At 39.7% G+C, this 23,738-nt stretch overlaps 1 protein-coding gene across 1 annotated transcript in view; it reads right to left on the bottom strand.

Annotated features, from left to right (window-relative positions):
- Positions 1-23,738, bottom strand: part of snx29 (sorting nexin 29) — a 143,548-nt gene that overhangs the window by 5,503 nt on the left and 114,307 nt on the right. The window contains exons 19-20 of the mRNA XM_085465703.1: positions 17,896-18,036; positions 4,875-5,014 (exon numbers count right to left, since the gene is read on the bottom strand). Of these exons, the coding sequence (XP_085321829.1) occupies positions 4,875-5,014; positions 17,896-18,036 (281 nt within the window). The remainder of the gene's footprint in view (positions 1-4,874; positions 5,015-17,895; positions 18,037-23,738) is intronic.

The raw sequence follows: 23,738 nt of genomic DNA, 5'->3' as shown, positions 1-23,738 counted from the left end.
CAGCTGCTGGAGGTATGATTAAGATTAGCGGGGACATCTGAGCTATTCAATGTCAGGGACTTTCATTTCCACTCGAACAATACGGGCTAAAAATAAACACACTTGTGGCATGGTGAATGGGTGGAAGGCAGCAGGGGCAAAAAAGCTTCATGGTGGCGGATCCCAAAAACTCTGTCATGTTAAAACAGATGTATACATAGAAGGAACAGTCACAGCACAGCCCTGCAAGCATACGTTTGCATTCAAAAATGCAGTATATAAATGCATGGCTCACAAGTGTCTGTGTCATAATCATCAAGATCAGAGAGCTTTGGGCTACAGCGAACTGCCTCAGATCAATTAATATATGGTGAATATTTTTTCCCCCCTCTGGCATAACGTACATTTAGCAGTGGCTCAAGTACCACTTATTCCCAGACCTCCACTGCACCAGGCAGACTCAATCAAACACAGTCACACTATTTGAATTTGACAACGATTGGGGAAAAAACTGATATGATGGGGAGTTTTATCAGCAAAAATCATACTAAATTGAGTGCAGCATGCAGAGTTGAAACTGCAAGCCACCTCATTTATTCATAGCAAACTGTGTAAAATAGCAAAATGTGTCAAATTAATTAGGCCTATAGATTTTTTTTCCTGCCTCTCAGCATGTGTTTGTCCTCCATTTGGACACGATATTGATTTGTGCAGGATAATAACTTTCCCAGGCACTGTTGGAATATTAAAAACTTGAATGAAGAGAAATCTAATTAGAGTAAACAGGAGCACAAATACAAGCACGCAACTAAATGACTGCCTAACCCAAAGGTAGGTTATAATAAACAGTACAGTTTGAATAATTATCAATTCTCGGCCATACACACGCAAACAATGCACCACCGCAGTAAAAGGTTGTATACTTATTCTGAGGTCAAACTGCCTGAAACTCCTCAGCAGTGAGATAAAGGTCTACAAAACTCTTTTTTCCCCCTGATGCAGCAGGTCAGTAAGGCGAGAGCCCAGATTGAGTACCGTGTTCTGAGTAAACTGCAAAAGTGGTGAGGTTGAGCTGCATACTAAGTGGTGGCGAATCTAGGAAGAGGTGTTACCTCGTCACTGTTCCAGACAAGTGAGGAAAATTGCAGCATGCAAGACCGGAGAGAGTGTGGAGAGAGACGAAGATCTGCGGCCAGATAAGTGTTGGCCACCAAACAAAGTGTGTGCCTTATTTCTTAAAAAAACACAACAACAAAAAACACACTGCTGTAACTGAAATGGTAAATGAACTGCTTTTCTATGGTGCTTTTCAAGTCACAAAGCATTTTACACTACAATCAATGATTCACACACACACACACACACACACAAGAAAAAAAAAAAAAATCACAGCTAGGTCTGCCCATGTTCGCCTCATCATCAACAATGAAGGACCTTCTGACTGCTGAACTAGGTGTCTATCACAGTGAAGCTGGTCATTGTTAATAAAACAAGGGTACATCCACGCTAGCAACTTTATAATCCTGCTATCAATTAAGCAAACGTACAGGACATTTATTGGCTCTTCTGAAGTAAGTTTTCATTTGAAAAATGATCTTAAAAACCAAATCAATCAGTAAAAACTCCCATAAAATTGTGCACTTGAAAAATAGACTAAACTGTTTATAAAGCATCTTCTGTTTGCTTTTCTAAACCTTAACTTTAGCATTTTTGCTACCACCATGTTGGTTCATTGGAGCCAGAAGTCTCCAAACTTGAATAAGGTGCCTAAATGCCAAGTTATCAACTGATGCTAGAAAATTCTGTTAAAATGCTCCAAAAAAGCTAAAGAAGTCACTTGAATTAGCTTAGCTTAGAGCAGTGTTTCCCAACCACTGTGCAGCGACATATAGGTGTGCCGTGAGAAATGATCAGGTGTGCCGTGGAAGATTATCTGGTTCCACCTGATTGGTACTCTCAGCGATTGGCTGAGTAATGGGCAGAACAATTACATTCTCTTCCACTAGAAGGCAGTACAGCTACCTGCTCTAATTAAGTGAGTTGCCAACTGCCAGTAAAACAAAAGAAGAGGCAGGGCATAATAGCGATAGCTAAATATTTAAAAAGAAAAAATCTGACCTGTGTCCTGGAGACAAACCGAGCTAATTCTGCTATACCTGGTGCACAGGGAAAAATGATCAATGTGCTTTTTGTGATATTTTTGTTTGGTGGTGTGCCGTGTGATTTTTCTAATGTGAAAAATGTACCGCGGCTCCCTTAGGTTGGGAAACGCTGGTTTAGACCTATCAGCTACAGCTAGTCAATCAAAGTGGCCACTGGACTCACTTTAAGCATCAACTAAATCCTAAATGGGTGAGTTAGAAACTAAACCCATTTTCTGGTTTTATTTAGTGAAGACAATCTTTTTAATGGGTTAGATTTATGCATTTTAACATGGGAATCTCTGGAAACGGACTCACTTTTCCTTTTTTTCCCCAATTTCTTCCTACACTTCAACTCCTCATAAACAAAGTTTCAAGTAATATCAAAAAGCACAAAGCGTTTACTTTTAGAGCCTGCCTCATGTAACCACTCGAGGAACACTGCATGTTAATTTAAGTGTGTTGTGCAGTGAAAAAAACAAACAAAAAAACACTGAAGATCACAGAAGATACAGCATACTGACATCAGATAGGATTTAGTTACACAAACTCTTTGTACTCTTTGTTTCGCATTAGAGACGTTTGAGCCTCTGGAAATAAAGACACCGTCCACTGTCACTTTAGAATCTCATCCTGTAACAGACTGCTGTGATCAAATAGATAAGCGTCAGTGCTTATGTCAAAATAATGCTAAGTAACGGGAACACTTCCAGCTCTCCGACACTTCGGACAAACCACAGGAGGAATAGTAGTGTTATAGCTGTTTAATGACTCAGCGATGGTAAACTTATTTTTGAAGTTTGTGACAAACAACCACGAATTTTCAGGTGTTGACGTCACTGCTTCAGCAGCGAAAAGCTGTCATATCAATTCTGGCTTTGATTGATGCATCTCTCTCATAGCGATCTTTGAGCCACTGAATTTTGTGTCTTTTTTCAATGCACTGCAAGATTTGTTATCTTGCATTTGTGGATCTTCAGTCTTAGTGTTTGCCATTGTATCTGCCAAATCAGCAACCATACCTGCTGGCATCTTGTAACCCCAGACAAATATTGGCTGTGCACAGTTAACAGAGGGGGCGGGGAAACAGCTATTAACAAAGTGAGCTGAAAAACTCATGTGCACAAATGCACTGAGTATCTGAAACTGTGAAGTAAACAATCGAGAGCTACTTTTGAGGTGAAGGTCACAGTTTATGTTAATGTTTCTCTCTGACACTGTGGTCAGATAATAGAGTGATGCATGGTTTCTTTAAAGGCCGAGCGCTACTCAACCTTGCGCCTCCTCCACCTCCAACCCCTCCCTCTTCCTCCATCAACAGGTTCATGACCACATTATTCAGGTGCTCATTCCTCACCACAGAGGTTAGACATCATGAAAACACCAAAGGCAACATTATCAAGGGCTGTTGAGATGCACGGCCCCTTACAAACCCACAGTATGCTGATCTGAGTTGATGAAGTGTCATCTACGATTTCACTGAGTCGTGTGTAAAGACTTCAGCGTCACTACAAATTACAACAAGAAGACAACAGCTATTCAGCAACTGACATATTTAGAGGCTCTCTGCTACATGCTACACGTCTGCTTGCACACCGACTACAAAGCTTAGTTGTGCGATGGTGTCACTACGGTTACACTACAAACCAGAGTTTTTTTACTTGTAGTTTTAATTGAAAACCAGCACAAATGAGCTTGTCAGCACGTTTGTTTTCCCTTTCTGCTCTAATACTTTGTTGTCTAAAAACCACACACAGAAAATATAAAATCTCAAGGACATGCTTTAAATGGGTACACACTGAGATGTACATCAGACACCAAATGACAAGGAAGGACTGCAGAAAGACTGCAGAGTTATACCACACACACAGACACACACAGACTCACTCCTGAGGTGAAAACAATATCATCCACGCTGGAAAAAATGTAGTCGTTTCATTTTGAAAGATGACGCCGATGTCTCGGGAGAAGAAACAGCATTCCACTCGGATGGCGCGACAGGTCAGACATGCTGGCTGATCGCAGTAAGTGGAAACTGATGTGAATATTGACAGGAAACGACTGGAACATCTCATTTTGAAATGTAGCCTGGGCGGTAGGTGGGCATCTGAGGCATCATACATTTTCACACTTGCTAGTCTGAGAGTGTGTGTGTGTGAGTGTGAGAGAGAGAGAAAGAGGGAGAACATACTGTGTATTTTCCATGTGTGAATATGAGTGTTAAAGTCAGGGAAAGTTTGTTTTCCAGAGACTTCCAGGATTCTGTCTGCTCGCTTGTATCCTGTGCAAACTCTTCACACAACACTAGTGACAGTTAACGCTTCCTACAAAATGTTGTATATTACAATGATATAATAAACAGAGACAAATGCCAGGAAGCTGTTATTTTTTTCTTTTTAGATGTTGTGCATGCAAACAGTGGTTAAACAAAACCTTTAAATAGGTAACCATGGGGACTATATTTGAGCTTCCTGTAGACAAAAAGCTAACACCTGCATTTGATGATAGATGTTATATAAAGGAAACTAGAAAATTATTTACATTACTCCCACTCAAATTAGTTGAGAGTTTCTTAGAAATTTCTGGCAAGATTTCTCTCGGAAGTTTCTATAAGACGACGCCAACCTTTAACAGACACGATCTGAACATGTGCTAGAAGCTGTTACCTGAATCTGTTGCACCTACGCACACAACTGCATGTCATATATTTAAGCTAATATTCTGTTTTTCAGGAGCTTATGTGTGACCACTTACTGACAGAAAGGCAGCAGCAACAGCAGCGTCTCTTTGGTGGGGCTGGCTGTGAACTCTGGCAGCGTCTGGATCAGTTTGTTCATCACCGTGCGAAGGTAGCCCTGCAGCTGCTTCCTTCTTTCCTCCACAAACTTGGCATCCTGAGACAGATGAAGAAGAGTTAGTCTGAAATAGACACTGAGGTTAAAGCTGCACCTGAATACATACATCATGGACTGCGTGTGACAGGATAATATTTCCTCATAGCACCGAAACCACACATGACTCTGCCTTAGAATTCATTTTCTTTTGGACTTCTGACCTGCTGATTTGGGTTCACTTTAACTGCTATTATCAGTATAGCACAATCCCACTGCAAATACAGCAAATTTTATTGGAGGATTTAGCCAAGTGCCAATGAAGGTGGACGTTTTCAATGTTAGGTTTACTGCTGTTCAGCTAATAGTTAGCAAGTGCTTGAAGACTAGCTGGCATCTGACATGAAAACTACATGTGACTGTGGAAACCTGCTAACAACCACAGAAACTCCTCTTCGTGACCAATTTCATCTAGTGACTCGCAGCAATCACTTGCTATCCAGTGGTTGCTCGTGGCCAGTGATTGGTCTTTAGGCTCGTGAAAACTGAGGCGTAAAGTAATTTAAAAAATAAATAAAGGAAAAAAAGCGCGTGTACGCCATTAGAAGAAATCAACGTCAACATTTGGAAAGGTCAAAGAGGACCTTTTTGTAGAAACAATTGCAAATACTGTATACATTTACACATTTACATTTTTCTTTCTTAACTGTATTGGTGACAGGAAGTATGTACATTTTTGCACATGTGTAAAATGACATAGATCATGTTGTGACAAGCTGACCGGGACCGTGGAAAGGTAAGGAGTTGCAAATTGTGACTTAAAGACATGTAACTGACGTGCCAGATTCAGATCCTTTGCAGGTATCCTCTGTGATGAATGGCTTTCAGTTTTTCTAGCATCCATACAAACCAAAAGCACCCTGCTGACTCTCTGCCAGCGGCCAGGCTGTCCAATCCTTTCCAATCTGCTCTGACAAGAGATATTGCATAATCCAAAAAATAAAAAGCATTTTTTAGGATTACCACATTTATTATTTGTGTTGATTTTGTCGTTTCATTTCTGATGTTGATAAAGCGCAGTGTTCTGAGCATTCAGACCCGCTTCCACTGTGCGACTCTGAAGGCAGAGGCACAGAGCCACATGGCCAATGTGAGCATGGCTAATCGGCATCCAGCAAGGCTCAGAACAAAGCCTGGGCAATGCTCCGTGTTACTCTCTGGTGTTTTGGGACTGGAACAAACAGCCATTGAAGGAGGCCAATATTTCCCTTTTTTTTTCCCCAACTACTGCTTCTCTTTTGATCTCAAATCCCAAAACGCATGTGATTTAATTGTTATGGCTTGAAATGCACATGTGGTTCTTTTGAACAAGAAGAATGAATACCAAGGCTGAATATGCAACCATGGGAAAACAACGCTTTATTTTAAGAAGATACAGCATGTGATAACACATCCAAAGAACAACTCACAATTAAAGTGAGAGCACAGGAGTGATACGGTCTTTCTTTTTTAAAAACATCTGGAATGCTTGGTGAGTTTTCTCAAAACTCATTTTCCAAGGAGCAGCCACATTCACACTTCATTCCTATCAATGCTTAAGAAATAACTATGGCAAATGCTTATAAATAAAGACAAAGCAAACACCAGGAGTCTTCCAGCAGTTTTTTAAGATAGGAAACCGTCTGTATACCTGCGACACGATGCCTTACAGACAAATTGTGACTCAAGATTTGTTCCTTTCACGGGAACAAATCCACACCTCACTGACAACTATATCACTTCTAGTTTGTTAAACAGTGGCACTGATGCTGATAGGACAGCGCAGAGCAGACAGAAAAGTGGGAGACGGTGAGAGAAAGACTCGTAGGTAAGTATTCATGTGCTGTTCCCAACTAAAAATGAACCCGCCTAAAATCTCACATTTGAGTTGCAAGTCCTACATTTCAAAATTGATTAATTTAGATGGATAGTAAAAGGAAAAGAATTCATTTATTTTCCCATCCCAAAGTCAAATTAAATCAGTTTAACCCACAATACACACTTTCAGTCGGATCTTACACGCGACGCACGGCAGTGCTCCGATTACATCAAGTAGCACAGGACGTGGAAGCTAAAACACTGAATCCTCACCGGTTTTGCCAAAATGTTATCATACATTAATTTGAATTCTTCCTATTAAATATGAGAATATATTATATGATTTAACACTGAAAAACTGAACAAACTCAGTTTGGATTTTGTGTTTGAACATGAGAGGCACTCTCAAACCTTTAAAATGTACTTTAATTATTTTTAGATTATTCTTTTATCCTATCCTTCATGTACTTTATTTGAATAAAGAAGTTCACCTACATATTTAATCCCTCAGATTTTTCTACTCACAAAGAAATCCTGTTGTAGCACAGAAAGAAATTGATCAGCAACTCCTTGGGCTTAATTTCTCAGAAATAATAAATGAGTAAAATTACAGGAAAAGTTCTGGCAGCGTTTTTGCTATGTCACAGAAAATGTCCTTTTTTTCCTGTAGTCCCATAGAAAAAACAAAAAACAAAAACAGGAACAGAAACTTTCCTGTCATTTGATTGTTTATCTATTTCGTTGTTGGCTTGGTGTTGTATGATTGACCATGAGGGATCAAAAGTTGCAAAAAATTACAATACAATAAAAAAATTTACAATTAAAAAATACAGTAGGAACTATAAAGTCCTTCAAAGCCATGAAGTGGACCAAATTACGGTGTTTGCCAGGATGATTCTGGCCCTTGGGCCTCGTGTTTGACAGTCCTGTGGTAAAATATGTTTAGAATGAAGATGTTAAAGGTTGGATAACAACAACTAGTTATTATTATTTCAATCATTAATCATTACTAAAATCTCTACATTTCTACCAGTAGTCTTTTTAGCCTTGAGTCACAGCAGAATGGCAACAGTAATAATAACCAAGCTAAGCTGAACTTTGAATAGTACACTATTATTGCATATTTCATACAGGCAGCAAATACTAAAGGACCTCTTTAGGTCTAGCACTGCTCGGCTTAAAACAATTTAAAGAAAATCATCAGCACTTTTCTCTGTGCTGAGTTAGTAACTGTATAAATCACTGCAATAAACACTGTAAATGTGGTGACAAGAAACATCCTCTGTGGGAGGATATGAGCTGCGTTCGGTGCAGCATTTTCAAATTTTTCCTGTCTGAACCTACAAAAGTTAGGTAGATGATATGCAGGGCAACAGCTAGAGAGAACTTTAAAAAAAAGTTCATTGTAGCCCCAAATAGAGGATAAGTATGTAAGTTCAGCAGAGTGGGAGTGGATAACTAAACTCAGCTGCATGCTGGGTAAAGCAGACGGGGGTAAGAGCGGGTAAATCTGATGTGTCAGATTAGGCTGTGCATGCCAGCACGGGTTTCATGCTATGTCGACACAACAAGGGACACCCTGCCTGCTTTCACAGATGTCAGAGCAGTAATAACACTAATGGACATCATGACAGACTCATCCTCTTGTGGAAAAACAGAAGTTTAAAGAGAGGCCAGGTGCTGTGTCTTGTTTGCAGAGATGAACAAGAGGGCAGAGCAGAAACTACTGTGGCATACTGATGCTGATACAAGGCGGATGCTGTCCTCTTAAATCTGTCCTCTTACCTCCTGCTATCATAACACTGCTCTTTACTTGCTCCCCCACACTACTACACTCGTGTGATATCACAAGGACATATAAACATAAAGGTGATGTTTTATGAGCATCTCAGTTCTAAGCTTTATACTGTGTGTCACACAGACTGTTCAATCAAGATGGAAAAAAGAAGAAGCAGCAAGACCGACTGTTTAGTAAAGTCAAAACTAAGATTTTGCATTTTTGTATGTTATAGAACATCTGTTCACTAGATATTATGAAGCACGTTGGATTGGTACATCTAGAATAAAAGACTAGTCGTGCATCTTGGCATTGCCTTCATTTTAAATTCCTTATTTACATAAAAGGGGAGACAGCAACAATTTTCATTTCTATGGTCCGAAGGACTCGCATTCATGAAATCAAAAGACAGATCTGATTTTTAAAAATGATTTTACATTTTGATGTCGCCCAAAATGAGATTCTTCAAAGCCCACAAGTTATAGTACAACTGCTACAACACAAACACTGCAAAACATTACAGCTTCATTAACTGCTCAGTGCAGAGCGCCGACACATCGACATCTGTGGCTCGTTCCACCACAGCACTAAACTAATGCCATGCTAATTCACATGAATAAGTTAACCAAGTGAAACAATAACTACACCTTCATATATCATTTCTGTGATAAAGAGCAGAGATGCCTTGTAAACTTCAACTGTGTATAAGTCAGTGTGACACTACGGCTGGCCCATATATTTCCTGTTTGGGCTGTTAGCTGGTTCTTTGAGGGCAAAACCAGGACAACCCTCATCTTCTTACTCCTGTAGTTAGCCACATATTACAAAGCAAACTTTTCCCATCTGACTGCTCCCGCCACTGATGATGTAGCTGATATAAGAACTGACAAAGACTTAGAGTGAGTGATCAGCGATCTTAAAACATTTAGTTAGATTAGCTAAAGTGTAAGTGCAGTAACGACCCTGTTTCTGTCCTTTTCATGGTCAACATTAAACCCTTGTTTCTTCTCTGCTGTGGTAGTTAACTCAAGCAATGTCCATTAATAAGTCTCTAAAGTCATTTGTTGCAGGAGAAATTGGGGTTGTGTCAGAAAATGCAATGCAAATGCAAATTCCCACTACTGAGCCATAACGACTCAACAACATGGTCTTAAAGTGCAATCTAGATACATGACATTATAATAGCAGCACTAGCTAACATTTAACTGTCACTTTCCCTAGATGTAATCCTTGTTGTTTATTTGATTCTTAGTGTTATTTATGGTTTATTTTGATTTTCATTCATTGCTGAGCCTTTAGCTCTTCTCAACTCGTAGATCTAGTTCATGTTTTACATTTGTGGAGTCCCTTCTGTGGTTCCACCTTCTGTTACGTTCATGCATGTTCTATGGATCCTTGTTCCAGTGTGGTTGTTATTCGTCTGCTGCTTTGCTTTGCTAGGCCTTCCACTCTTGTGTTTTGCATTTACTTCTACTGCCTCATTGACTTCACCTGCAGGATTATACACCCCTGATTAGCCTTCTGTGTATTGTTCGTCTCTGCTTTTCTTTGTCATCTGTAATCCTACCCTGTCTGTTTCCCTCTGTCTTATCAAGTGGATGTTGTTGCCCTGCAATTCAGTTTACTGGATCTTTTGTTATTGGAATTCTGCATTCTGCATCCTCTCACTGGACATCTACGCCGATCTGCCCCGATCGGGGATTATGAAATGGTCGTGTAATGACAGACGGAAAAGCTGAATATATAGCACACATATGTACACACAGCACAGCTAAATGTCACCTCCCAGAGAGACAGATAAGCAGGAGACAGGGGCTGCCAATGGAACAGAAGTGTAAAGTAGTCACATATGCGTCAGGGTCTCCACAAGTACTCTGTAAATTTGCTGCCAGCTTTTCGGTATTCAAGTCTGGAGGAGGGAAGGAAAAAAACTCTAAATAGATAGTCGGAACGACGGAATGTTGCCTGGCAACAGAAAAACTCATTTAGAAGTGAAAAGTAACAACACCCTACGGTATCAAACATTCTTACCCCCCTGAGATAAAATCAATGCCTTTGACCAAGACTTCGATCCTGCTTGAGAATCTCGAATTACTGTGTTTACAATGAAATAAATTCCTGCTGTGGTTTTTTCCCCCCTTTTAAAGAGAGAAAGGGCAGATTTAAGGACTTTATATGATAGAAGCCTCAGGCAATGCCGTTTTTTTCTCCCAGCAATTCGCATAGTTATTAGAAGCAACATTTAAACACAGTGCTTTGAAAGCATCTGGCACTTGGTGTCTATCAGGTATTTCCTGGAAAAGAAGGTTTTTCAGCACTACCTACTCAGGTGAAACAAAAAAAATTATCATAATGAGCTACCCTTAGTCATCACATTAAAGAAGAACATCAACCTGGGCTCTGATTTAGCCTGCAGTCCACTTGAATTAAGAGAAAGGACAGCAGTGGTACATGCTGGCAACAAAACAAGGTCAAAATGTTCCACAAAGTCAGCCCACACTGGACCACAGTGGGGCTGAAGAGGCTTCTCTCTTGATGCCTTGTTTAAACACTCTCAAAACTACGGGTCCGGATCATGAATAAAACATCGCATGCAATTCAAGAATGCCCATGCAAGACCTTCACAACGTCTCCTTTGTCATAATTAAAAGCATATAACATGCATATTGCATAATATGCGAGCACAACATACTAAGACTTGTTAATAATTCACTGTAGTTTCTGATTAATTAATCAGGCCGGCCTCGGCACTCTACTCACTTTTTGTCACCGTATGCATAGATGGGCCAACCGCCACCAAGGGCCATGCTACTTTCAGGAAACCTAAACAAACGTTGAATGATTGTGATCACTGTTCACACCCTTGAATTCACATCAGACTGTTTTAGCATTTTGTGCATTTTAATGTATCACACTGCTATAAATGAGTAAAGCTCATGACCTGGCTAATATCTGCTGCAGATTTGAGGTATGATCACCAAACCCAGCGTGACCCATAACTTCACAGCTGTATCTTAAAGATGTAGTTTTTATACATAAGCAAGGAGCTGAATACATTTGGCATCAACAGAGGTCATGGACAAATAAAGTGACCGCTTGCATGGTTTTAGTTGCAGGAGGAACACAGGATACTTAAAAATCACTTAAACCATTTGATGCCAGAGAAACACCACATCTCCCACCTACCCCATGCTGTAGGTGATTCAGTGCCATTAATCAGCAGCACACATGAAATCTGTGTACTCTGGTTCAAAGTTTCAGCTCTGTTGCACTTCTAATCATGCACAACAGTGGCTTCAGAGTACACTCCTTCACCTTTGAGTACACAGTGAATATAATCAAAAATTAAGCTTTTAAGGAGCTCTTAAGTTACACTTTAGAGATACTCTTAAAGCTTTTAATTGCCTTTCTAATAACCAGTGTAGTGCTGTGTGCATATCTTGACAGACTGTAGGATTAAAAGTGACTACCCACCTCTACTGCTCTCTTAGTACTTTGATAATGCTCAATGACCACAGGGGAACTATCCTACTATTAATGCCAGGGTACGCTTGAAACAAGCTACCCTGACAATTATCAGACCTGTTTTCTGACCTCATCTGCAGGAAAAGTTTTCATAGCTCTTCAAAGGGTGCAAACTTTAGGATAACTTTTCCTCAAAGGCATTCATGGGCTCGTGCTCATTTACGCTTCCAGAAATAACAGGCAAAGCATGTTGGTTTACTCGTTTCAGAAAATTCCCAAAACTGTGAAGGTGCTGAACCTCAGAAGTAAATCAGTTTACAGTTTATATCCTATAAAAGTACATATTTTGAACCTTCCTATGGAAAATATTTGTGAATTCCCTGCTGTAGAGAAACTATTTCACCCCTGGACTGTTTGAGCCCTGAAAAACAAACCAAAAAGAAAAAAAGATTTGGGGGTCTGATAATAATGTCTCTTTGATGTCATCACTCTGCCTCCTCTGTGCCTCAACATTAGCAGAAGGGAGGAGGAAGCTGACAGACATGAACAGGGAACACTTAGGCTGTAAGCGTGGGCTGGTCCCTGACAAATCAGCTGTTTAAAGGCTGTCATAAGCAGAGAGCGTGCATGTGTGTTACATCTTCTGTTTTACTTAGTTAAACAGCTGGACAGTCTCACCTAAAGCATATGCAGATGCAAGAGTGGGCGGTGGGGGTGTCGCATTAGCTCAATAACAGGACTGAAGAGACACAGAATGAAAACAAAGACTGATCAGGTCCAAACTAGCCCTGACTTTGGGTGTTGACACTAAAGGTGAAGATACCATGAACAATATTAAAATCTCTAATGTTTGCCATAATCAACGATCTCTTGAAGACACCAAAAAACCTACTGCATTAGGTTTGCCTACTTTAACAGACTTTGAGTCAGAGTTATGCAACTTAAATAAGACTCCAGGATGTAATTACAGTCTTTATTTTGTTTATTCCTGGCCTCATCAATCCTGCGTTTCCTTGGGACCTTGTTAGAACAAAGACGCAAAGGTAGGACTTACATGTAAAAGCTTTAGAGTAATTAATTTAGTGAAGTAAGAGGCATTCATCAAGTAACCTTCTGTTATTCACTGTACAGTGAATCTTTAAAGTGATTATGTCAGAGAGTAATGACCCACCTGCAGCCTGACATTGGACAGGAAAAAGCCAGTGATCACATTTAAATGAGACAAAAAAAAAACAAAAACCACATGATTTATGTGATGCAGATGAAAGTTACATAAGTGGTCCAATCAGGGTGCTAGTTTAACTGCCCAAAAAGCCAGGCACATACTTGCACATGCAGGGTTAGCTGTTACATGATAGAAGTATGTATCAAAAACTCGTCCATAAGTTTCCCTGCAAACATAAATCCATAGCGTAGCTGATGTTCTTTGACAACTTCAGAAACGTGTCTCTCTGAAATGTCAGTCACGTGTGTGCATTTATGTGCGCTCTTGTTAACAGGCATGAAACAGAGAGTAGGAGCCATGTAATACAGTTAGTAAGGGGTGTGTATTCACCCAGTTCCTCTGTTACCTGATATTCACTGACAGCCGCTGTGTTTCATCCCTAACACAGCGAACCACAGCAGAGCGCATATTCACGGTGCAGATAAAGCGCTTTTGAAGGTCTTTCTCCTTCTCTCTCCCTTGCAACACACCAAGTACCCTATTCCTAACATTAATATTTCTCCATCATTAGCTGGATATAATGGTGTGAGGCTCTGTGTGTGTATGTATCAAAGTCCGCTTTGGATTTGCAAAGTGTGTCTGTGATGGTGGAACCCTTGAATGAGACTAAAAGCACAACAGACAATAGGAAAAACAGATGGACTGGCAGCGTTTGTGAATGCGCGTTTCAATCAAGTCCTGGCATTGTAAACAGACAGGAGACAAATTAAAGGACAAACTACAATACGCTGTCTTAGAGTAAGGTGCCTCCACGCGCATCCAAAACAGCTTTAATACACCTTGACATTGATTTTTCAGGCCTCTGGGGCTTGTCTGGAGGGCAAAGCATCTGTCTGCTAAATGCAAGGTGGTCTATTCAGTGCCCTATGGATAGGAGCACTGTTATGCTAGAATATATCATTCCCATCAGAATAGAAATGTTTCATTAGAGTATTAAAGTTCTAAACGTGAACTATAAAGGCCAAAATGCCCCCATCAGCATAAAGGACCAAGGATCTCCTCACTGTAGGAATGAAGTTCAGGTTTTTTTCTTCCATGCATGTGGCTTAGGACATTTAATCCCTCCATAGCCAATTGTTCTGGGAAAACAACTGTTTTTTAATAAAGTAAAACTACATATTCTGATAGCATTGAGTTAGGGTAATCACCAATAATGACACATGACTCAGAGGGGTAAATTATTATATGTCATCCCCAAGAAATGACACTGCAAAACATTTACATAATCTTTACATTTCAGCTAGATTTACAGCTTCCTTTAAGCCAGATGCTCTGACCACAGGACAGACAGCTACTTCACCTCACACCATATTAGGAGATTAAGCCCAATGTTTCTGCTAGCTAGCTGGATACTGATACATTTTATATGTACACATATTAAGCTCTTATCTATTAATTTGTTCTTTTTTTCATTAACCATAAATAAATACGGTTTAAATGCTGATTAATGCTACACATGTACCTATGAGGGGGTTAGACATAAGGCACATGACTTTTTATAGTAAGTCATGTGCCTTATGACAACTCCATGTAGAAAACTGTGCTACAGCTAAGCAAGCACATGATTGTACAGTCACACCAATCTCTGTTCAATATATGATTCATTTTATGATATATTTAACTTCAACTAGAACAAAATGTATCCAGAAGAAACATCTTTTTTCAGCTTACAGTATATTTTCTTATTTCAATTTGGAACTATTCAATCCAGGGTGTGAGTTTGAGTAAACGCGCTGATATACTCCATTCCTGTTTTCAAAAGCAGCCCTGCTCTGTACTTCACCTGAGGTCATCACTGATACAAAAACTACAAAGTACTCCCAGGGAGCCAGAAACAAACGCTCACTGGACTGAAATAACAGGGAAACTCAACACGGCAGGCCTGCTGCTTACTGATACAACCAGGTACACAGGAACAAATACACAATAAATACACAACTAAATGCCATATACAAACTACATGCACTTACTTTCGCACACATACGCAGACACACGCACACATTTTGTTGTTTCTCTGCTTTGCTTGTACACAGAGACACAAACACTAACAACCACTTAATATTTATCATATTTTGAAGCGGTTCATCCCTCCGCCTGCTGCTGCATTTGATTTTAGTCAAGACCAAAGACTTTGAACTCTGTTTCCTCTCCCAACCTTTGTGCCTGGAACACCGGATTTTAGCATAAATGGTCAAATCAAATGAAATTTACAGACATAAGAGGTCAAACAAAATGTAACTAATATGAAACAACTACATTTAATGCAAGCACAAGGTCAAAGACTTTCAGATTTTGAATAAAAACAGAATATTATATATGCAAATCATTTAAACTGCATATCTGATTCAAAATAATCCAACGGCAACATAGAAAATGCTGGATTTGTGACTAAATAAAGGCTCATTTTAAATCAACAATGCCAGAAAACACTTTTTTTTTTAAAAAAACTGGGCTGGGCACATGGTAATACGGGAATGAAGCCGTCTTGCATTCGTTGTTTTGCTTCATAATACACTTCTTTTAATGGGTAAGAAGTCTGGACTGCAGCCAGGCCAGTTTAGCACCTGCACTCTTTCACTGCTGTTGGAACACATTTAGAAACTAGGTTTGGCATTTCCTAAAAAATTCTGCCTAGATATGCAGTATATGTTGCTCCAAAAACTTCGGTGTTCATAAAATCTTCACACATATGAGAGTTACCGCACCGAGTCCAGTAACACCCTCCCTGGCGTTTGTGTGCCGATACCAACTGAGCCATTTCCTCTTTAGCCTAAAGGACTATGCTTTCACAATTTCTAGAAGTATTTTAACATTAGCGCGGTAACAGAGTGAGAAAGATCTGCTCTGACACAACTTTTTGGTTGCTGGTGTCAAATTCAAAATAATAAAATGGGGATAAAATCCAAGCATTGGAGTTCTGTAGTGTGTGAACCACTAATTCGTCTCTATGTCGATTCACAGTTGTTGAAAGAGAAACAAAAGCATTTCTACTCATGTGCTGCTTCCAATTAAATATAGGTAATAAACAATATGTAAGTCATTGCATTCTGTTTTTCTTGACATCTACCATCCGAACTTTTTTGGAAGCATGTGTTTCTCTTCGAGAAGAAAGTGGTGTCCCTGCTTTAAAACGTGCTCAGAGTGTAACAAAGCCTGGACTACTTTTTCTGTCATGATGGGCGACTTTCAGGAGATGGTAAAAACCAATAATTCACACAGACTGCACTGTAATGGGCTTTCAAAGAGCTTTCCAGAACACGATGACACCAACTGTCAAGGCCTTTGATAGACACGTGCACTTCCACATGATACCACATCACAATGTGAGACACACACTGATGGCCTCCTGCTTCTTCTTACATATGCAGTGCCTGCAAACACAGCGTTCGGTCCGCTTTCTATCCATGAAAGTGCGCCGTCTTTGAAGGTGGGAAGTCACACCGCATCGTTTTGGCTGTGGCAGCACTAAATCCAACCAGCCACAGAATTGAGGTCAGAGCCAAATTATCCCCCAAAGGTTGTAGGCAGACAGTGGAGAACAGGATGAAGAAGAGTAAGGGAATGGTGCGATGAGGAGAAAGGTGGGGGCTCTCCAACCAGACAGAAGGGACACAAGCTTTGAGAACCCAGGCAAGCAGATGAAACCGGTAAAAGAGGAGGAGTGATAAACTGATGTGGTTGTTAAGGTTGCCTTTTTCCCCTCTACAGAGCTTACCATCTTAAAAGGCTCCAATCAGTTTTTACAGTCTGATATAAAATTTTATGAACATTATGCAAGGAAAGACCTCTTTTATGGGGTTTAATGCACAATATATTGAAATATATTTCAGTAGGAGTGCTTCCTATAATCAAATGAATTCGTTTGGGATTTTATTTGGATTCTCTGAAACAAAAAATACACATTTGTTTAAGAGGCCAAGAACACACTGCCTGTATTTCTTAACAGCAGCCGATCCACATCATACTGTATCATACTGCACTGACCACATCACACTTGTCTGTCACCTTTTCATATGACAGACAAACACAGTTTTCTGGATTTATAGTAAATATGCACTTTAATTGTTTATGATAAACAGCTGTTATTATTTGTACAGTTTTTATTGTCTTCTTCATTTTGGTTTAAGAATATTTTGGAGGGAGAAATGTCATGCTTCTGATATTTTTATATGCTTACACTTTAGCTCAGTTCAATTCACAAATTTTGAAGATTCATATTGACAGACATGTTTAGAGTTCAGATTTTTCTGGTTTGTTTTTTTTGCTTGCGATTCATTTGTTGCACGTTTCTCTGTGATTCTGCTGTGATGTGTTTCTGTAACAGGTTGTGTTGGGTTCTTCTGCGGCTCTGCTGTAATTGATTTTTTTGGTTGTTGCTTGGTATTATTTGTGTGTCTGTTTGCAGGATTATTGAAAAAGTTATGGACAGATGTGAACAACAGTTTTATCAGAGGCAACTTAGCAATGATTAACAAAGTGAAACTGGACATTTCAGCTACCAAACAGCTTAGCAGGGACACACAATTCATCATTGCTGAAGTGGGTAAGTGAGAGACAGAGCGAGGGTTGAGGTGGCTGACAGTGAGACAAAGACACACATTAGATTTACTATCAGCTCACCTTGTTCCCTATGGCTTTCTTGGGTGGGAAGTTGAAGGTGTCCACCTGAGGAAACTGTGATCTCAGATGATTGTGGAGCTCCCTGAATTCGGTGTAACGCCTGTACACATTCCACTCATTGTCCAGGATGCGGATATACACCTGAAGACATGCAGACACATCACCATGGTTGTCATCAGTATCAACACAAAGATAAGTTAGATTAGCATGTCCTGATTTTCAAAAGTTCGATATACAGTTTAGGACCTCCATCTATAATTAAATCTAATTTCAGTTACAACACTATAATATGTAACCTAATTTCGATATTCTTGAAAATGTCAAACACACCAACGACCCGCTGTTATGCAACAGCCATTCTGCAGTTCACATATTGGTCATCAGGCTCTTGACGGTGCTTTACAATAACCCTTGTAAATGTGTATTTTCACTTACATATTGCAGCACATAACAGAAAGAGTCTATAGACGTAGCTGTGCAGTCACCATTTCTATGCGCCATTAGCTGCTTTATTCAGACTCACGAGAGATAGAGGGAGCAGAAAGAAAAGAAAAGATGAGCCTATTACAAGAAAGAGGGGGAGTCGGCTTCCATTTTCACAGCAGAAAACGACTGCACAGAGACAAAAGAGAGAGCAGAACAGCTTTTGAAAATTCAATTTTAAAGTGGCCTACCACAAAACATACAGCTTTGATTCAAGTATATGAAAACAGAAACTGATTTAAAAATCCACCAAATGAACTTCAGCATAGCCCCCCCACTGCCAAGCAAATCAACAAACGCCCAAACTGTGGTTCAATAATGAACCGCGTCCCTTTCAAACCCACATAATACTGAATGTGTCCATAATGGAAATCACGCTTTTATGTATAAAAGCTGTGATAGAGTACGTTAAAATGATAATGAACACTGAGGCAACCTTAAAAATGGAGAAACCCCGAGTAGAAACATCCACGCTGCAATGCTGTGCAAAAGTCTTGAGCCACCTCACATTTTCAAGTATTCTTCATATTTTCCTAGGAAAACTGGAAATGGGTTCAGTTTGTCATTGAAACGTGGAAAAACATACACAGAAGTAACAGCTTATCATGCAAAAACAGAGTTTGAATAATTTGAACACATTTATTTCTTTAACTAGTCTTCAGGAAGAGTTCTCCAGACTTCTTGGAGGACATTCAAAGCTACTTTGGATGTTGGCTGCCTTGTGTTCTGTTCTGTTGCGATGACTGTAGAAATGGAAACAAATTGTATCGTTGCAAGATGCTGCTAGTAACAAAAGACTAAAGATATCATTTAAAACTGTTTGTCTGTCACGTCTAGACAACACTGAATTATCCTTTGAGTTAGGTGCTATTTTTATGCTTAAATGATTTATAGGTCAGTGTTAAGTGGCTTAACTCTGAAAGACCTTCAGAAAATCTGGAGAACTACTGTTCATGACCACCACAGACTCCTTCAGAGCAGATATAAAGAAACGAAAAATTTTACAGAGTACTATACATTGATGGTTATCTTTAATGTAAACTTTGTATTTACATAACTCAGCTTACTAACTCTAGGTCTGTGATTAGCAGACTGATTTACAGCTACAGGAAATCTTTCTACATTTTGTTCATGTCGGCTTCAAAGGTGGTTTGACAGACAAAGGAGGGAGCAGATAATGACAGAATTTTTTTACTTTGAGGCAACATTTGCTTTACACCACTGAACTTTTGTCAGCATGGATGCTACCGTGCAGTCTAGACTACATAACAAACATAAGAAAATGTGGCACTTTTGACAGCCATTAAGAGCAAACCAGCAGCTGAAGCTCTCCAGAATGTTTCATGGTGAATATCTCAGCAACAGTAATAGGCAGGTCTAGACAGGGTTAAAGTTATAAAGGTAAACTTTAACTAAAACCGCATGATTGTTTAAAAATAGCATTTAATTCATTACAAAAGATATAAATGATAAATATCACACTATGACTCCATCTCCTTCACTTTGTTAATTGATTTCATCTACAGCACAATCACTGACTAGTGTGATAATATGCTTACAAAAAATATGAATTTAATACATTGTATCCCCAATAAAAACTAGTTGGTCAAGGTTCTGTTTAAGCAGCTTGTTGTGTGGAGAGCAGCCGTGCACAAGCAACGACCTAAATCTGGTAAGTGACAGTGGTTCATGACAAGATGGAAGAAGACAAGGCCACTAATGGACCGAAGACCTGTCATCTCAGCACATTTAAGTTTCCACCAACTTCACTTTTGCAAGTTCAGAGAAGCACTGCCCCGATACAGTACGGTCTAATTGTGTTTGTGCGTTGATCAAAGTGGATGATGGAGACTCAGCTGACAAAACTGGGGCATGATGACGTCCTTATTCAAGACACATTAAAGCTGCTTTGACGTTGTACAGGTCTTCTTTTTGTTTACGGTAGATATTCTGACAGCTGATGGGAAAAACACAGGTGTAATTAATCGCACATCAACAACAACAGCTACTCTGCATTAGATGAGCTAGTTTCTAGTACCTGCTCACTGTCACTACTTTTGCTGACATAATGTGTTCAAGTATAGAAGTTCAAGTACGTATTGATTCTAACACATACATGTTGGAAAATGAGTGAAGAATACAAACGACTTAAACTGTGCTTTGAGCACACCCAACATATCGGGTGTCCTAGCCCAGCTTTCTCAGCATGACCGCTTTCCTTACACAATAACCTCATAAATATTAGAGGTGGGGAACTAATACAACTAACAGGGCTGAGCATGTAACCCATATCATGCGAGATGATTGCAGGCCCTACTTTCTCTCCCACTTTTCCTGTCCACTTTCAAACTGTGAAATATAAGAGAATCTTCTAGCCACATGCAATATTTTAGTTTCACATGCTTAATTGGCTTGCAGTTTTCTCCTCCTAGAACTGGTGTGAAAGTCTAATGAGGTTTTAGGTCATATTTTTGCAGAAATAGAGACATTCTCAAACTTTTTCACCAACTGTATTGTCACGTCTGAACCACAACAGCTGCATTAGCAACAATAAGACGACAGAATCTGTGCAGTTTCTCAGCCATCACATGGCTCCTTACATATGGCTGTGTGAAGCTTAATCCACTTTACAGCGTCTCATTGGCATACTTATTTATGGCAACGCATTAGCCTTTGCACACAGCTACCAGCTCCTTTCCCTTGACAGGTCACAAATCTCTCTCATTATCTCCAACAAAGATCTTGGCACCATCTAAATTGTATCCCTAATGTTTGAGCACTGGTGGTTTGATATCTCCAATAAAACCAGTTTTCAAACAGTGACGTGGCCTTTAATGATGATTCAGATAGACCTTGTGGAAGAGAGTTGATGGGTTTGCGCTGTTCCTGAAAGCTTAACTGTGATGGACGCAGTCCTATTGTCAGTATTTGAATGGCTTAAAAGAATATCTGAGAAAACATAATAATACGCTTAATAAAAATACGCCCTCAGCGGGTCAACACAAAAAGGAAAGAAAAAACATTTGGCTGCAAAAGCATAAGAAAGACTTTTTTGTTAGTACTAAAATCCATTCGGTGTGCTGAATATACCAACAAAATTAACTCAGTTACCTCAGTATTAAACTCCCAGCTTTGAGCTTCTGCCTTGAGAAACAGGCTAAAAAGTGCGAGCATTATTCATAATTCTTAACACAACCATAACTTCACATCTTTGCGTACTCTCACTGGTGCAGGTAGAGAAAGTTCCCTGTTTATGCCTGGAATTCCCACTTTTTGGGAACTATATGCACTTGAAACACATTTTTCTCTGGACAGATGCAAATTTTTTAGAAATTATTATTCGTACACAAATATATTAGCATTTTTTTTTCAAGTTTGCTGCCATTATCCTGTGTACTTTAAGGTTGTGTTTAATTCACATAAATAACTTGTGTTACTTATTTATCTAATTTTCAAATCAAGAGCAGTTCGTCTACAGAAAGTGTGAACACTGCTGATGGTTAACGGTGTTCTCACAGCTGTTTAGACTCTTTTTAACATTCACCACAAGCGTGGTCACTGCTAAACAACTTTCACTATGCTTATATAGTGAATCTCGCTGTGCACTGTATTTTTCCAGAACATTTGTATGTCAAAAGGCTGCTATGTGCTTCCATTTATTCATTAGCATCCCCTTTAACAGACACCTCAGTGACTGAAAGCTGGTCTGAGGTCCCCATAAGTCCACATATCCACAAAAACGTATTCAAAGTTTCTTACAACGTAAATTATCTAGAACATCCAAACAGCACACAGTGACAGAACCATTTCCGCAGTTTATCCAGAGTAGCTGACAGCCGAACATCTTCCTGTGAAAACGAGCCCTTGTATACTATGAAAACCCTTCGGAAACAAAGATCTGAAACAAAGTCTGTGAACAGATAATTGCAGCTATTTCTTTCCTTGACATTTAACTGGATCTTTAGCCTGAGGGTATTCCAACAAGCAGGTTGAAATGGGAGTAACTGTGAGCACAGCTAAGAAATGCAGAAAGTGCGGATGATAATTGATGTATTTCTCCATCTTATATCTTCCAGCACCACAGGAGACCCACAGAGAAAGCCCTGTTGCTCAATTTCCAGTTTTAACAATATGCAACTACAGGGCACAGAGAAAAGATGGCTAATTATGGCTTTCATTCAATGTCTGACATCATGAATATCACTGTTTTTTGGAGGCAGCTTAAGCGGCTCACACTTAAGCTCTGAAAGATGGACATAGCCACCCTGACATCACTCGTAGGATAAGTCTCAAAGTGAAGCCTTGAGCTGGTGGTTGTGGTCATCTTGGTGTACTAAGACCAGATGTGATGGGCTAAGGACAGGTGGATCTGACAGTAGAGGTGACATGTACAAAATGAACATGCTATCATTACTTACTCATTAACTCAACACTAGTACTTGAGGTCATACACCCAACTAAGACAGCGTTTGCTAAGGTCGTACATCAAAGGTGCCAAACTTTTAAAGTCTGTTTTTCCAATAAAACACTTTAAAAAGAGGTTTAAGGCATTTCTGCATCCTTTTCACATTTCAGACCCAGAACCTCCATCGATCTGTAATAACGTGGCCTCTGCAAACATACAATTTACAATAGCTTTGAGCAAAAACAGATGTAACAAAGACGTTGAAAAAAACAAACAAACAAAAGTGCTTTAATTAAAAAACAAGTACCTGCAAGCTACACGGTTACTGTATGAATTAATGATAAATTTACAAAATAAACAACTAAAGAGGAAACAAATCTTTTGAAGCCTCAGAAAGACACAACAGACACCTGACTGTCATGAAATATTTGTGGATGTATGTTTGTTGAGAAGGGGAGAATAAGAGGTTTGCTCAAACCAAAGGAAAAGCAGCAGAGTTTCATATTATCACCAGTCTCTTGCAGGCCTAACCAGCTGCCCAATTAGGCAGAAAATAGAATCCATTTGGAGGCTTTAGAAGGGAGAAGAGCAGCGAAGGACCATGGAGAAAAGAGGAGTAATGTGCCCTTCCCCCATCTAGGTTAGCAATATAATCTGGTCTCTTCGGCCCAGACTGAAAGTCCAGACTATTGGGTGGACTGGCATTCATGGTCCCCAGAGGATGGCTTGTAATGTTTTTCTTGATTCCTTAACCCAGAGGTATCAAAGATAAGCCTCGGGGGTCATACTCAGCCAGACAAAGACTCCAACCCCGTCCACACTGCTCTTCTTCATGTTTTCCAACATAAGGTCAAAGCAGGCTGTATCTGGCCCACGATGTAAAATGATTTTGACATCCTGCCCTAATCTTTCCAGCTGAAATAATTATGAGGTTCGCACATCTTTGGTTTTGTGC

Source organism: Copadichromis virginalis, linkage group LG8, assembly GCF_057382275.1.
Source record: "Copadichromis virginalis isolate Kocher_CV1m ecotype Utaka linkage group LG8, C_Virginalis_male_GT1.1, whole genome shotgun sequence".
Classification (NCBI taxonomy): domain Eukaryota; kingdom Metazoa; phylum Chordata; class Actinopteri; order Cichliformes; family Cichlidae; genus Copadichromis; species Copadichromis virginalis.
This window is presented reverse-complemented; position numbering and strand designations above follow the sequence as displayed.